The sequence below is a fragment of the Penaeus chinensis genome, chromosome 5, assembly GCF_019202785.1.
Source record: "Penaeus chinensis breed Huanghai No. 1 chromosome 5, ASM1920278v2, whole genome shotgun sequence".
Classification (NCBI taxonomy): domain Eukaryota; kingdom Metazoa; phylum Arthropoda; class Malacostraca; order Decapoda; family Penaeidae; genus Penaeus; species Penaeus chinensis.
In genome coordinates this window covers 12938876-12956375 of record NC_061823.1, presented here as the reverse complement: position 1 = coordinate 12956375, position 17500 = coordinate 12938876, and the positions used below count along the sequence as shown (strand labels likewise).

General features: G+C 35.6%; 3 protein-coding genes across 5 annotated transcripts; all 3 read right to left on the bottom strand.

Annotated features, from left to right (window-relative positions):
• Positions 1-884: 884 nt before the first annotated feature.
• Positions 885-2075, bottom strand: LOC125025844 (cuticle protein CP14.6-like). The gene is made up of 3 exons (XM_047614125.1): positions 2046-2075; positions 1605-1849; positions 885-1118 (listed from the first exon to the last, which is right to left on the bottom strand). The coding sequence occupies exons 1-3, from the start codon at positions 2052-2054 to the stop codon at positions 899-901; spliced, it is 474 nt and encodes a 157-aa protein (XP_047470081.1). The 5' UTR covers positions 2055-2075; the 3' UTR covers positions 885-898.
• A 2735-nt stretch (positions 2076-4810) lies between these two features.
• Positions 4811-10173, bottom strand: LOC125025843 (cuticle protein AMP1A-like). Of its 3 annotated transcripts, none has more exons than XM_047614124.1 (3): positions 10119-10138; positions 5614-5858; positions 4811-5150 (listed from the first exon to the last, which is right to left on the bottom strand). In XM_047614124.1, exons 1-3 carry the CDS (start codon positions 10125-10127, stop codon positions 4931-4933), a joined length of 474 nt encoding a protein of 157 aa, XP_047470080.1. In that variant the 5' UTR covers positions 10128-10138; the 3' UTR covers positions 4811-4930. The 3 variants fall into 3 exon arrangements, with proteins under 3 accessions (XP_047470080.1, XP_047470077.1, XP_047470078.1); XM_047614121.1 differs by lacking the exon at positions 10119-10138 and adding an exon at positions 6397-6506; XM_047614122.1 differs by lacking the exons at positions 4811-5150; positions 5614-5858 and adding exons at positions 8957-9177; positions 9605-9849 and having other exon boundaries at positions 10119-10173.
• A 2174-nt stretch (positions 10174-12347) lies between these two features.
• LOC125025970 (cuticle protein CP14.6-like) lies at positions 12348-13655 on the bottom strand. Its single transcript, XM_047614330.1, has 3 exons — positions 13634-13655; positions 13193-13437; positions 12348-12685 (listed from the first exon to the last, which is right to left on the bottom strand). Exons 1-3 carry the CDS (start codon positions 13640-13642, stop codon positions 12466-12468), a joined length of 474 nt encoding a protein of 157 aa, XP_047470286.1. The 5' UTR covers positions 13643-13655; the 3' UTR covers positions 12348-12465.
• Between the last annotated feature and the right edge of the window lie 3845 nt (positions 13656-17500).

Below are 17500 nucleotides of genomic sequence, written 5' to 3'. Positions count from 1 at the left end.
TGTATATGTATATACATAGACATATATTCATATATACACGTGTATATATGTATAAATATATGCATTGCACATGCACACACATATACATATATATTCATATATATATGTGTGTGTGTGTTTACACACAGATACATACACTGTGCGGTGTGAATGTGGTACAGAGGTAGCTTCTTTGCCTAGCAATCTTGCTGACCTGCATTCGATTCCCTCACCACCCGTGGATGGTTACCCCGGCCATTCCTTACACAGAAGGGGTAGTTTAAAAGCACAATTAACAGACAAGTCATAACAGCCGTCACAGCAAACCGTAAGTTATTTTTATTACTTATTATCATAACACAAACACAAACACACACATATATCCGCGCGAGTGTGTATATACATACGTATATATATATATATATATATATATATTTATATATATATATATATATATATATATATATATGCATTTATACTTCTCTATATATTCATTATATATATATGTATATATACATATATATGTATGTATATATTTCTATATAAGTGTATATATTTGTATGTATGTGTATATGTATATATAAATATGAATGTAAATATAGTTGTATATATACACGCATGTGTGTGTGTGTGTGTGTGTGTGTGTGTGTGTGTGTGTGTGTGTGTGTGTGTGTGCATGTTTAGTATGCATAGCTGTCTTTATATATACAATCATAGATATGAATCTAGATATACATGCCTCTGTATGTATGAGCAACTTCTTGCAATGAAACAGGTGAAAAGACAGGAAGATTTGACAACTCTTGGAAAAAGTATGCATAATTTATTAAAGACTAGCCTTCAACTGCACATCACTCACACTGCTAATAAGTTATATACACAAAGGAGGAATCTGTTCTATCTATCTGTTCGATGGCGTCTACTGTGGCCTCTGGTAGAGCTGGGAAGGTGCGGCGTCTCTGGTCTCCGCCGCGGCAAGAGCGTCTTCCTCAGCTGCCTTTTCGATCTGCCTGAGCACGAACTCGGGAATCTCATGAGGGAATTCGGGAGCCACTGGCAGGTGGTCACCCTCGGGCTGGAAGCCGTCCTCGTTGGCGACGTATGTGACCTCGATCAAGCTACCGTCGGGAGCAGTGTATCTGGAAAGGAAAACTCTTGCATGTAGCTTGTGAGCCAAATTTGATGCTAAGCCTCATAGATGGCTGCGGTGAAACATATTTTACTTTTATAGTGATCCTTGACCTTTGATGTCTAGCACATTTATTTGTTTAAAACATTAAACGTTATATCTTACTTTCATGATCTCACCATAAAGTAACTGTGTTAATCTTTATAACATTGAAATATTGGTGATAATAATAACACTAATGCTTCATATAATAGTGTTCATATATATAATAAAAACTGATTCATGGTAATAGACATAATGATATAAAAATTACGAATAATTGTATTTTGGAAAATAACACTAAGAATTACATAACTATGACGACTAATTATAATTAAAATAGTTAAAATATAAATGATTGTAATGATAATGATGATGGCTAAACTAAAATTAGGCATACATAATACGAGTACATATATACACTTACAGACTCACCCACTATAGTTGTAATACTTACGAGTACTTTCCAGAGACAACGATAGCGCCCTCAGGGCCGTCAGGTGAGCCGGATTCCGAGGCGGTGATGCCGTCGCCAGTCTCGATGTCGAAGTTGTACCTGCCGTCGTCTTCTTGGACTCGGTCGTCCCTCAGGATGGGCACGACCTCAACTACCTCAAGTACGCCCCTTGTGGAGGGGTCCGGAAGAGAGTAGCCATTCTGAGGGGCCGCGGCGGCCACAGCAGTGAGGGCGACGAGAATCGCCTGTGGAAAAGCAAAGATTTAGGACATGGTTGCACACACGAAATATCACCTTTGGATGCAAGTGACTCTTTCAGATGGTTTGCACCTGAAATTCTTAGACTTTTAGAATATATACGGTACATTTTCGAAAGTGAGGATTATCATAGTTCATAAAAGATTATTACGGCCTAAAATACTCAGGGAGCCAGACACCTACAAACTTCATGATAATCAGAGCAGCGGTAAACTGATGATCCCGTCATGAAGCGCGATCCTTTTATACCGAGGGAAAAGCTGCCCTTGAATAGTCTCACCTTCGCCTTCACCTCACAAGATGCTGCTCTTCATAACCGCGTTGTGTGAATCTTCCAATTTTGCATTCTCTAAATATCACAAGACCAAATTAGATAATGTGCTTATATAGACAAAACATATTTTAAGATATTTGTTTAGTCTGTTGGAAAATATATTTCAATTATGCGTGTATTTACACATATTTGCATAAATATATATATAGAGAGAGAAGAGAGGGGGTGAGAGAGAGTATATATACACATATACACATATATATAGACATAAATATGTGTATATATACATACACAAATATATGTCCATATATGTACATATATAAATATGTGTGTTTTAAATGGCGTGTGTTTCAGTGTACATACATATATACATATATATTGATAGATACATAAGGCTCACTCGCGCACACAAACACACACACACACACACACACACACACACACACACACATACATGCATCAGCCTTTGTGTCCGTAATTCTCTCTACAACTATGTTTTCGTCATTCTGTAGATTAATAATTTTATGTTTTTAATTGATTTTGTTTCTCCCCTTTCCAGATTCCCCAAACTTTACCAAACGTTCGGATTATTTTTCGTCGATCAGTATATCTGTTCCGTCCTGACTTAATTTTCAGCTGTGTTTTATTATGCTGTTCTTCGATGCTTTTTCTTAGCATACCCATCCCCAAGTTGAAAGGTAAGGCTAGAGGAGACATATATTTCGATTCGTCCTTTTAGAAAAATTGCAATAGAGCAATCTGAAGGAGATAAACTGGTGTCTGGTAGGGGGGGGGGGGGCAGCAACACGTCGTCAGATTGTTGCTGTCCGACTGAGCAACTAGAAAGTGCAAATGGAACGCCTTCTAATCCTTGTGTGCCAGTTTACGTACAGTATGAAACATATAATCGTAATGGAGCATTTGATATTATGAAGTTGTATTCAAATATGTGTGTATATGTATATATTTGTGTGTATAAATATGTGTGTATGTTTATATATATATATATATATATATATATATATATATATACATATACACACACACATATATACAGAGAGAGAGAGAGATGTGTGTGCATGTTAATATAGGAATAAATGAATATATATAAATATATATATATATATATATATATATATATATATAAGTGGAACCTAAATTCTTTGCCTATATTGAGCTGTATGTAGAAGGAAACCCTAGAGGTATATTTTCCTACCAATTTTTCTCGATCCCTGTTTTATTTCAGTAAAGAGTTTTCCACTCCATTAGTAGCCCGGTTAAAATAAAATTAGATATTCATCTTATGATTATCTTCATACATCACATTAAAAGTAAAAGAAAAAAAAAAAAAAAAGAAAAAAAATATATATATATATATATTTATCGCCACTGATCAAAAAAAAAAAAAAAAAAAATGTCACCACACACCAATGATAATAACACCCGGGACAATTGAGCAATATTTATTACAAACAAGCTGCTCATTCACACGTCATTCATTCCGCGAATATTTTTTTACAGATGGGAAGAATCGGTTCCGTACATGTCTCCTCTTTCCTTTTCGAAGACGTCTACTCCGGCCCCTGGTTGAGTTGTGACGTCGCGTCGTCTTTACTCGACGAAGAACTGATTTAACGCAGGTAGAAGACCTAAATACGGCTGATAAAAAAATTTTGCGGGCTGACTGGACACCAACTCAGGAATCTCATGAGGGAATTCAGGAGCCATTGATAGGTGGTCATTTTTTCGGTGCTTCCTGAATAATTTACTTCCTCTGCTAAGATACCTCCAAGTCGGTAGTTTTTTTCAACAATTTTTCTCCCAAACATGAGTTGGTCTAAGTTCTGTTGTGCCATTAAAAAGGCTGTTGTGATGCTGAAAGTACAGATGTATTTATGTGTCTATGTATGTATGAATGTACTTATTTATTTATTTATAGGATGTTACGCGTGTATATGTAAGCTTTCTTAAAGATACTATATGAGAAGGATTCTGGTAAATGCAGAAACACACAGACACATTATTTTCAATCACTTTTTTTTTGCCCTCTCACTCAACTACATGTTTTGCACCACGAGTAATTTTTCTCTTGGTTGGTTAAATTTGTACCCCATCCTGAAAGCAGTACTATTTAGCATATTTCTGATTAAATTTCTAATGAAGTCTTGCCGTGTGTTTGCTTTATTCATCTGTTTTATTTTACTCATGTTGACACACACACACACACACACACAAACACACACACACACACACACACACACATATATATATATATATTTGTGTGTGTGTGTGTTTGTGTGTGTGTGTGTGTGTGTGTGTGTGTGTGTGTTACAGAGAAAATGTAAAACTTGGGATCACACGTAAATGTTGAAATAATGTGTATATATATATAAATGCATATATACATTATGTAGACATGTATATGTATGTGTAAATTCATATATATGTTTTACCATTCATATATATATATATATATATATATGTGTGTGTGTGTGTGTGTGTGTGTGTGTGTGTGTGTGCGTCAGTGTAACCTCGCGTTGTAATCATGTTAAAACGAAATCTACATGTGCATATATTGTTTTCTGTGTCTTATGATTCATAGAAATAGGTTCAATATATTTACAGATACCTTTTCTAAGTAGAATAAAAAATAAGATGAATAGAAAATACAACAAAAAGTGTGCACTATTTATTATAAACAAGCTGTTCTATCACACGTCATTCATTTCGCGAATAAGTTATTTACACATGGGAGGAATCGGTTCTGTACATGACTTTTCCTTTTAGAAGACGTCTACTGCGGCCTCTGGTAGAGCTGGGAAGGTGCGGCGTCTCTGGTCTCCGCCGCGGCAAGAGCGTCTTCCTCAGCTGCCTTTTGGATCTGCCTGAGCACGAACTCGGGAATCTCATGAGGGAATTCGGGAGCCACTGGCAGGTGGTCACCCTCGGGCTGGAAGCCGTCCTCGTTGGCGACGTATGTGACCTCGATCAAGCTACCGTCGGGAGCAGTGTATCTGGAAAGGAAAACTTCATGAATGGTAGTGAAGGATAAATTTATTATCACCATATAGTGACTGACAGCAGTGTTGAACTATTGTTATTAGCCGAATCAACGATATTTTACAACCTAAATCGGAGTTTTTAATATGTAAACATTGATTTAGGCATAACTGAAATGCTAATGATGGTAACAATAGTAACGTCACTGCTGCTTCTTATAATAGTATGGGTCACACATGCCGTTATTGATAATGATGTATGGCAACAGCCATAATGATGATAAGGTTATTAATTATGAAATCTATAAAAGTAACACTATCCAGTGCATTGCCATCGCTAAGAATGGTAAATCCATAATCAAGATGATAACTGATAGTAATAATGATTGCAAGAAATATATATATATAACAAAAAATATACACATGATACGAGTACACATGTTCACATACACACACCTACTAAAGTTACAATACTCACGAGTACTTTCCAGAGGCAACGATGGCGCCCTCAGGGCCGTCAGGTGAGCCGGACTCCGAGGCGGTGATGCCGTCGCCAGTCTCGATGTCGAAGTTGTACCTGCCGTCGTCCTCTTGGACTCGGTCGTCCCTCAGGATGGGCACGACCTCAACTACCTCAAGTACGCCCCGTGTGGAGGGGTCCGGAAGAGAGTAGCCATTCTGAGGGGCCGCGGCGGCCACAGCAGTGAGGGCAATGAGAATCGCCTGTGAAGAGTGTATGGATGTTGTAATTGCACTTCTTATATAACCGCGGCCTGTATTTAGCTTTAAAACACACCCCTCTCTCTCCTCTTCTCTCTCTCATATATACATATATATGTGTGTGTGTGTGTGTGTACCTACATTTATGTGTGTGTGTGTATGTGTATTGATATATGTATGTGTGTGTGTATATAGGTAAATATACATAAAAGAAAATAAAAAATTGTGTGGATCGTTCTTTTCTATCACATTATGTCCATGGGTCAGAAAGAGAGTAGCCATTCTGAGGGGCCGTGGCAGCCACAACAGTGAGCCTGGGTGTAGTATTTACACTTCAGTTTATACTGCCACAGTTACTATATCCACCCCTCCCTCTCTCTTCCTTTTTTCTCTCTCACTCTAAGTATATATATAATACATGTATTCATGTTTACGTGTGCGTGGATGGTACTGTTCTGTGTGTGACTATCATATTCACGATCAGATTACCACAGCCAGGCATAAGCACAACTTCACAGAACCATACAGAAGGTTCACTCACAAACTTCATGGTGTTCAGAGTAGCAGTGAACTGATGATCCGGTTATGAAGTCGAGACTCTTATATACCGAGGGAAAAGATGCCCTTGAATGGAGTCGCCTTACCCTTCACCTCATATGTTGCTGCTCTTCATGGCTATACGTCTTAAATGTGTATCATACAAAAGAATAATGTAACAGAAAAAAAAAAAAATACTCGTAAACCCCAATTAGGCGATGTGTTTGATACAAAGTAAGGTATTCAGATTACAATGACTGACTTACTGCATCGTCAATTGAAGTGTACTAGAGTACTGATATATTATTTATTTCATACATTCATTGCCAGCCTTACGTTAACGAAAATTTTAATATACCATTAGAAATATTAAAAGCAGTTTAGAAGCGTGTTTCTCATGAGATAAATGTGAATTCAAAAAGAGGGTACAGATGGATGACTACGTTGATAAATCAAATGCTGATAACTCTGAGGAATATTAATATCATTACGCTTCTTTAATCATGACCATTTCTTCATTGTAAAGGGAGGTGTACCTGTATACTTATACACCAGCACATATGTGTGTTTCTGTGTGCAAGTGTGTGTATAATGGACGTATGCATATTTATATAGTGAGAAATAGATATATATAGAGAGAAAAGGGAAATATATGCATAAACACATGCAATGCACCCATGCACCGTCATCCTCAGCATTTTTTCTCCCAAATATGAGTTGGGAAGAGGATATTGTGATCCTGAATATGTGTGTGTGTGTGTGTGTGTGTGTGTGTGTGTGCATTTAGGTACGAGTATGTCTGAATGTATTTATATTGCGCGTATATGTGTAAACGTTCTTAACCCAATGCCGCCGGGGAAAATTAATTAAAAATTGGGAAAATGCAGTGCTAATTTTCTACATTTCTGTGAAATGTCTCTGCATGTAGATGGCTCTGTCAATTAGTAGAACTTGTGACCTTACGTGATTTGAATTGGCGGGAAAAAAACGTATTTTTTACTAGTGCTATGAATATCGATGGTGTTATTTTTATTATAAACATTATAATTACTATAATGTATTAAACATTAGTAACGGCAAAATAAGATAACGGAAAATATTTTTGTAAATCAAAGAAAAGGGTAAACGGGCGGGACGGGCAGTACTCGTAACTGGCTCATTGGTGACTTAGTACAAGTGTAGCCATCTATGTGTAAAAACAATCAAACAAGTAACTCACAGTGGTCATTGCACGTATGTACACGTCATGCCCGTCGGCATTGGGATAAGATACTGTATGAGGAAGGAAATTGATAAATACAGACACAGTAATTTCAATCACTTTGTTTTGCCCTTTCACTCAACTACATGCTTTGCAACACGAGTAGTTTTGCTCTTGGTTGATTAGCCTTGCACCCCGTTCTGAAAGCAGTTATATTTAGCATATTTCTGATTGAATTTCTAATGAAGTCTTGCTGTGTGTTTGCTTTGTCAATCTGTTTATATACACACATATACGTATATATACATATATATGTGTGTGTGTGTGTGTATATATGCATGTATGTGCGTGTGTATGTGTTTGTGTATATGTATGTGTGCATATATGTAGACAGGTATGTATGTATGTATATGCGTGTGTATGTGTGTCTGTGTCTGTGTATGTGTATATGTATGTGTATGTATACATATATATACACATATAAATGTATGTGTATCAATACATATGTATATATGCAGACAAATATATATAGATACACACACAGAAATATATATATCGATTTACATATCTATTTATTTATATGCATATGTATTATAAATATGTATATTTATGTATTCACATATTCATATATTTATACATATATATATATATATATACTTACTAATTTGTTTGTTTGTATATATTTATTTATATACATATATATGTACTATTTTTGTATTTATATACATATGTATGTATAAATGCATATATATCTATATTCATTTATTCATTTATATACATATATGTATATTTGTAATATATGTATATATATGTATATGTGTGTGATAAGTATACATATACATATATGTTTACATATACATATACATAAATTTACATATATACATATACACAAATGCATACATGATTATATATATATACACACATGATTATATTTATACACATGTATGTGTATGTGTGTGCGTATGCACATGTGCATATACACACACACATATATATAGATATATACACTCACAATGTATACACATTTATATACATTTATATATATATGCATATATGTACATATATGCGTTTATCTATATATATTTACATTTATGCGTATATAAATATTCAGGCGTGTTTGTTTTCTTAGCACATTTAAATATGAATTCTAATAGGGAAATCAGAATTTCAGGGCAATCTTTCAGATGTTGCGGAAAGCAGAACATTAGAACATTTCCTAAAGGTGTAATAATCACGGCAAAAAAGTTTGCATCATTTATTATAAACAAGTTGTTCAAACACACATAATACATTCCGCGAATAAGTTATTTACACATGGGAGGAATCGGTTCTGTACGTGACTCTTCTTTTCTTTTCAAAGACTTCTACTGCGGCCTCTGGTAGAGCTGGGAAGGTGCGGCGTCTCTGGTCTCCGCCGCGGCAAGAGCGTCTTCCTCAGCTGCCTTTTGGATCTGCCTGAGCACGAACTCGGGAATCTCATGAGGGAATTCGGGAGCCACTGGCAAGTGGTCACCCTCGGGCTGGAAGCCTTCCTCGTTAGCCACGTATGTGACCTCGATCAGGCTCCCGTCGGGAGCAGTGTACCTGGAAGGGAAAGCTTCATAAATGGTAGCGAAGGATGATTTTACTTCTATGATGTCACCACAAATGGACTGACAGTAGTGTCAAACTATCATCACGACCCGAATGAAAGTTTTTGATATGTAAACATTAATTTAGGTATAATTGAAATATTGATGGTAACAATAGTAAAATCATTGCTGTTTCTTATAATCGCATAGGTTATACATGCCGCCATTGATATTGATGTATAGTTGTAGGAATAATAAGTTATTAAAGATGAAATTTAAAGGAGTAACACTAACTGTTGCATTATTTTTCCTACTTATAATAATTAAAACAATATCTATGACCTATATAATAACTTTTTATAATAATGATTACAAACAAATATACATGATACGAGTACACATGTTCACATACACACACCTGCTAAAGCTATAATACTCACGAGTACTTTCCAGAGGCAACGATGGCGCCCTCAGGGCCGTCAGGTGAGCCGGACTCCGAGGCGGTGATGCCGTCGCCAGTCTCGATGTCGAAGCTGTACCTGCCGTCATCCTCTTGGACTCGGTCGTCCCTCAGGATGGGCACGACCTCAACTACCTCAAGTACGCCCCGTGTGGAGGGGTCCGGAAGAGAGTATCCATTCTGGGGAGCCGCGGTGGCCACAGCAGTGAGGGCAACGAGAATCGCCTGTGGAAAGACAGTGAACATGGACGTGATATTTGCACTTTTTTATATTGCCGTAGTTTACATTTAGTCACTAAACCCATCTCTCCCTCTCTTTCTCTTGCCTTTTTCTCTTTCATTATATATATATATATATATATATAATGAATGCATTTATTAATTTTTGTGCGTGTGTGGATGGTACTGCTCTGTGTGATTATCATATTTTTTGTCAGATTACCACAATCCGTCGTAAGCACAACTTCTCAAAACCACAAAGAAGGTTCACTCACAAACTTCATGGTGTTCAGAGTAGCAGTGGACTGATGATCCGGTTATGAAGTCGAGACTCTTATATACCGAGGGAAAAGCTGCCCTTGAAAGGAGTCGCTTTACCCTTCACCTCATATGTTGCTGCTCTTCATGCCTATACGTCTTCCATGTTTATCTTGCGAAGAAATAATATAATAAGGAAAAAAAAATACTGGTAAACCCTAACTAGGTGGTATGTTTGATACAAAGACATACATTCTGGTATGATATTACTCCTTTCAGACATCCATTACTAGCCTCACGTTAACGAGAATTTGAATATTCCATAAGTAACAATTACAACAAAGAAAAAGCACTTTAGAAATGTTTCTCATATGAACGTGAATTAAAAAATATATATATTTACATGGATAGCTACACAGATAAATTACATACTGGTTACACAGAAGAATAGTACCCATGGCTACGTCTACATAATTAAGAGGGTTTACCAGTATACTTGCACACACACACACGCGCATATATGTATGTGCTTTTGTGTTCGTGTATGTATACATGTATATATATATTATGTGATATATATAAATAGATAGGAGAGAGAGGGGGTAGGGAATATGCATAAATATATACACACAGTTCACCTATACACGTGTGTGCATACACTTATTAGTTCCTTATATTTATTAAGGATAATTAGTATCCCTCCCATTGTGCGCGAGTGATCTGTTTCTCGCCATCGGTTTGTCAACATCTGTATATATTTATATATATGTATGTATACCTTACCAAACTAGAAGGGTTATCATTTGCTTCCCGAATAATTTACTTCCCTTCTAAGACACCTTCAAGCCGGAATTTTTCAACATTTCAACAGGAGTTGGAAAGAGGTCTAAATTCTGCTGTGCCATTGAAAAGGCTGTTGCGATGCTGAAAATAAAGATGTGTATATATGTGTCTATGTATATTTGAATGTATGTATATATTTAAGTATAGGATATTGCGCGTGTACTTGTAAGCTTTCTATAAGATACTGTATAAAGAAGGATACTAATAAATGCAGAAACACACAGACACATTATTTTCAATCACTTTGTTTTGCCCTCTCATTCAACTACATGCTTTGCACCACGAGTTTTGCTCTTGGTTGGTTAAATTTGTACCCCATCCTGAAAGCAGTAATATTTAGCATATTTCCGTTTAAATTTCTAATGAAGTCTTTCCGTATGTTTGCTTTGTTTATCTGTTTCTTTACTCATGTCTATGGGTGTATGTTGCGTATACATATACATATATACGCAATATACATATATGCATATGTATATTTATGTGTAAATATGTATATACATATATATATGCGTGTATGTATATATATCCTATATGTTTATATGTGAATATATTTGTACATATATGCATATATACATATATATACATACATAAAAACACAGACACGCATGCAGACGTGAGTGTGAGACAGTGTCAGTGTATTTGAGTGTGCGTGCGTGCGCGTGTAAATAAATATGTGCATATGCATATATATACATACGCAGACACAAACACACAGAGATACATTATTCATGATATATATATATATTTAAAAGTGAATATATGTATATATATTCGCTTTAAATATAAATTCTAATGTACTTTCAGGCCAGTCTCTTAGAACTTTCAGATACAATAACAATAAATAAAGTAGTAATAATCTTCTTATTTCAAGTAAAAAGAAAAGAAAATTCTACCAGTGATCGGAGAAGTTACCAACATGCTATGATTGACCATTGCCAGCGTATACTAAGAAATTGATATAAATAGGTAAATATATACATATATGTGTGTTAGTGTATGACATGCTTAAATATATATGGTAGAAAAACTCACAATGCTCAAACTAAATTTATTAAAAATGAGAAAACAGTTTCGAAATCCTCCAGGATTTCATCTTCAGGTCTGAAGATGAAATCCAGAATTTCGAAACTGTTGTCTCATTTGTAACAAATCAAGTTTGTGCATTGTTTTTTTCTTTTCTACCATTGTATCAACACGGTAGAATGTTTTACCATTCATATATGTATAGACGCGTGTGTGTGTCCGTGTAACCTCGCGTTGTAATCATATCATTAAAACGAAATTAAAATGTGCATGTACTGTTTTCTGTGCATTATGATTGATAGAAATAGGCTCAACATATTTTACAGATACAACCTGTATTTGACGTAGAATAGAACATAAGATGAAAAGAAAATACGACAAAAACTGCATTATTTATTATAAACAAGCTGTTCTATCACACGTCATTAATTTCGCGAATAAGTTATTTACACGTGGGAGGAATCGGTTCTGTACATGACTTTTCCTTTTCGCAGACTTCTACTGTGGCCTCTGGTAGAGCTGGGAAGGTGCGGCGTCTCTGGTCTCCGCCGCGGCAAGAGCGTCTTCCTCAGCTGCCTTTTCGATCTGCCTGAGCACGAACTCGGGAATCTCATGAGGGAATTCGGGAGCCACTGGCAGGTGGTCACCCTCGGGCTGGAAGCCGTCCTCGTTGGCGACGTATGTGACCTCGATCAGGCTACCGTCGGGAGCAGTGTATCTGGAAAGGAAAACTCTTGCATGTAGCTTGTGAGCCAAATTTGATGCTAAGCCTCATAGATGGCTGCGGTGAAACATATTTTACTTTTATAGTGATCCTTGACCTTTGATGTCTAGCATATTTATTTGTTTAAAACATTAAACGTTATATCTTACTTTCATGATCTCGCCATAAAGTAACTCGAACACGAACCAACGTTTACGAATGCGGAAGCATTAATCTTTATAACATTGAAATATTGGTGATAATAATAACACTAATGCTTCATATAATAGTGTTCATATATATAATAAAACCTGATAATAGACATAATATCAAAATTACGAATAATTGTATTTTGGAAAATAACACTAAGAATTACATAACTATGACGACTAATTATAATTAGAATAGTTAAAATATAAATGATTGTAATCATAATGATGATGGCTAAAATAAAATTAGGCATACATAATACGAGTACATATATGCACTTACAGACTCACCCACTATAGTTGTAATACTTACGAGTACTTTCCAGAAGCAACGATGGCGCCCTCAGGGCCGTCAGGTGAGCCGGACTCCGAGGCGGTGATGCCGTCGCCAGTCTCGATGTCGAAGTTGTACCTGCCGTCGTCTTCTTGGACTCGGTCGTCCCTCAGGATGGGCACGACTTCAACTACCTCAAGTACGCCCCTTGTGGAGGGGTCCGGAAGAGAGTAGCCATTCTGAGGGGCCGCGGCGGCCACAGCAGTGAGGGCGACGAGAATCGCCTGTGGAAAGGCAAAGATTTAGGACATGGTTGCACACACGAAATATCACCTTTGGATGCAAGTGACTCTTTCAGATGGTTTGCACCTGAAATTCTTAGACTTTTAGAATATATACGGTACATTTTCGAAAGTGAGGATTATCATAGTTCATAAAAGATTATTACGGCCTAAAATACTCAGGGAGCCAGACACCTACAAACTTCATGATAATCAGAGCAGCGGTAAACTGATGATCCGGTCATGAAGCGCGATCCTTTTATACCGAGGGAAAAGCTGCCCTTGAATAGTCTCACCTTCGCCTTCACCTCACAAGATGCTGCTCTTCATAACCGCGTTGTGTGAATCTTCCAATTTTGCTCTAAGACATTTCAAACATTCTCTAAATATCACAAGACCAAATTAGATAATGTGCTTATATAGACAAAACATAGTTTTAGATATTTGTTTAGTCTGTTGGAAAATATATTTCAATTATGCGTGTATTTACACATATTTGCATTAATATATATATAGAGAAGAGAGGGGGTGAGAGAGAGTATATATACACATATACACATATATATATAGACATAAATATGTGTATATAGACACAAATACACAAACATATACAAATATATGTCCATGTGTATGTGTGTGAGTACATTTAAATGACTATGCGTGTGTATCAGTGTACATACATGTATACATATATATTGATAGATACATAAGGCTCACGCGCGCACACACACACACACACACACACATACATGCATCAGCCTTTGTGTCCGTAATTCTTTCTACAACTATGTTTTCGTCATTCTGTAGATTAATAAGTTCATTTTTTCATTGATTTTGTTTCTCCCCTTTCCAGGTTCCCCAAACTTTACCAAACGTTCGGATTATATTTCGTCGATCAGTATATCTGTTCCGTCCTGACTTAATTTTCAGCTGTGTTTTATTATGCTGTTCTTCGATGCTTTTTCTTAGCATACCCATCCCCAAGTTGAAAGGTAAGGCTAGAGGAGACATATATTTCGATTCGTCCTTTTAGAAAAATTGCAATAGAGCAATCTGAAGGAGATAAACTGGTGTCTGGTAGGGGGGGGGGGGGGCAGCAACACGTCGTCAGATTGTTGCTGTCCGACTGAGCAACTAGAAAGTGCAAATGGAACGCCTTCTAATCCTTGTGTGCCAGTTTACGTACAGTATGATACATATAATCGTAATGGAGCATTTGATATTATGAAGTTGTATTCAAATATGTGTGTATATGTATATATGTGTGTGCATAAATATGTGTGTATGTTTATATATATATATATATATATATATATACACATATATATACAGAGAGAGAGAGATGTGTGCGCATGTTAATATAGGAATAAATAAATAAATATATATATATCTATAAGTGGAACCTAAATTATTTGCCTATATTGAGCGGTATGTAGAAGGAAACCCTAGAGGTATATTTTCCTACCAATTTTTCTCGATCCCTTTTTGATTTCAGTAAAGAGTTTTCCATTCCATTAGTAGTACGGTGCATCTCCATGTCACCTTATATGTGTGTGTATATATATATATATACACATATATATATATATATATACACATATATATGTATATATAGTTGTATACAGTTGTATATATGTATATATATATATATATATATATATATATAAGAACACACACACACATTTGTGCACACACACATGAACACATGTGCGAGTTTGAAAAGTCCTGCTTAAAAGCATATAATCCCCCCCCCCCCCCCTCCCCCGCCCGGTTGAAATAAAATTAGATATTCATCTTATGATTATCTTCATACATCACATTAAAAGTAAAAAAGAAAGAAAGAAAGAAAAAAAAAACTATTTATCGCCACTGGTCAGAAAAAAAAAAAAAACTGTCACCACACACCAATGATAACAACTTTAACAAAAATAAGTTTTAACAGAGGGAATGACAAGAAAGGCGAGGCATAGGAAACACCCGGGACAATTGAGCAATATTTATTACAAACAAGCTGCTCATTCACACGTCATTCATTCCGCGAATATTTTTTTACAGATGGGAAGAATCGGTTCCGTACATGACTCCACTTTTCTTTTCGAAGACGTCTACTCCGGCCCCTGGTTGAGTTGTGACGTCGCGTCGTCTTTTCTCGACGAAGAACTGATTTAACGCAGGTAGAAGGCCTAAATACGGCTGATAAAAAGCTTTTGCGGGCTGACTGGACACCAACTCAGGAATCTCATGAGGGAATTCAGGAGCCACTGATAGGTGGTCATTTTTCGGTGCTTCCTGAATAATTTACTTCCTCTGCTAAGATACCTCCAAGTCGGTAGTTTTTTTCAACAATTTTTCTCCCAAACATGAGTTGGTCTAAGTTCTGTTGTGCCATTAAAAAGGCTGTTGTGATGCTGAAAGTACAGATGTATTTATGTGCCTATGTACGTATGAATGTATTTATTTATTTATCTATAGGATGTTACGCGTGTATCTATAAGCTTTCTTAAAGATACTATATGAGAAGGATTCTGATAAATGCAGAAACACACAGACACATTATTTTCAATCACTTTTCTTGCCCTCTCACTCAACTACATGTTTTGCACCACGAGTAATTTTGCGCTTGGTTGGTTAAATTTGTACCCCATCCTGAAAGCAGTAATATTTAGCATATTTCTGATTAAATTTCTAATGAAGTCTTGCCGTGTGTTTGCTTTATTCATCTGTTTGTTTTTTTTTTTACTCTTGTTGACACACACACACACACACACACACACACACACACACACACACATATATATATATATTTGTGTGTGTGTGTGTCTGTGTGTGTGTGTGTGTGTGTGTGTGTGTGTGTGTGGTGTTACAGAGAAAATGTAAAACTTGGGATCACACGTAAATGTTGAAATAATGTATATATATATATATAAATGCATATATACATTATGTAGACATGTATATGTATGTGTAAATTCATATATATGTCTATGTACGTATATGTGTGTATACAAATACATATATGCATATATATGTGTATGTGTGTAAATATACGTATATATATATTATATATGCATATATATTAACAAATATATATGTACATATATGCATATATACATATATGCACACACACACACACATATGTGTGTGTGTGTTTGTGTGCTGTGTGTGTGTGTGTCAGAGTCAATGTGTGTGTATGAATAAATATATAGGTACACATAGTCATACATATATATACATATGTATTTACATGTATAAATATGTATATATACATATATACTTACACATAGATATATTATATATGATATATATATATATATATATATATATATATATATATGCTTGTGTGTGGAAGCATACATATATATATATATATATATATATATATATATATGTAAAAGTGAATATGTATATATATATATATATATATATTACCTTTAAATATAAATTCTAATAGGGAGATTATAATTTCAGGTCAATTTCTAGGAACTTTCAAATGCAATAACTATAAATAAATAAAGTAGTAATAATCTTCTTATTTCAGGTAATAAGAAAATAACCTTTTCACTACCAGCGATCGGAGAAGCTACCAACCATCTACGATTGACCATTGCCAGCGTATACTAAAAGCGAAAATTTATACAAATAGGTTAATATATGTGTGTGAGCGTGTATGTGTGTTTCGAAAATCCTCCTCAGGTCTGAAGATGAAATCCAGAATTTCGAAACTATTGTCTCATTTTTGATAAATCAAGTTTGTGGATTGTCTTTTTTTCTACCATTGCATCAAACCGGTTTTACCATTCATATATATATATGTGTGTGTGTGTGTGTGTGTGTGTGCGTCAGTGTAACCTCGCGTTGTAATCATGTTAAAACGAAATCTACATGTGTATATATTGTTTTCTGTGTCTGATGATTCATAGAAATAGGTTCAATATATTTACAGATACCTTTTTTTAAGTAGAATAAAAAATAAGATGAAAAGAAAATACGACAAAAATTGTGCATTATTTATTATAAACAAGCTGTTCTATCACACGTCATTAATTTCGCGAATAAGTTATTTACA

Excerpts from the sequence above, each read along its gene's own strand:
- LOC125025844 (XM_047614125.1), bottom strand. Across the intron at positions 1,119-1,604 it reads GTTGTCTCTGGAAAGTACTC|ATACACTGCTCCCGACGGTA; the intron begins GTAAGTATTACA and ends TTTCCTTTCCAG.
- LOC125025843 (XM_047614122.1), bottom strand. Across the intron at positions 9,178-9,604 it reads GTTGCCTCTGGAAAGTACTC|GTACACTGCTCCCGACGGGA; the intron begins GTGAGTATTATA and ends TTTCCCTTCCAG.
- LOC125025970 (XM_047614330.1), bottom strand. Across the intron at positions 12,686-13,192 it reads GTTGCTTCTGGAAAGTACTC|ATACACTGCTCCCGACGGTA; the intron begins GTAAGTATTACA and ends TTTCCTTTCCAG.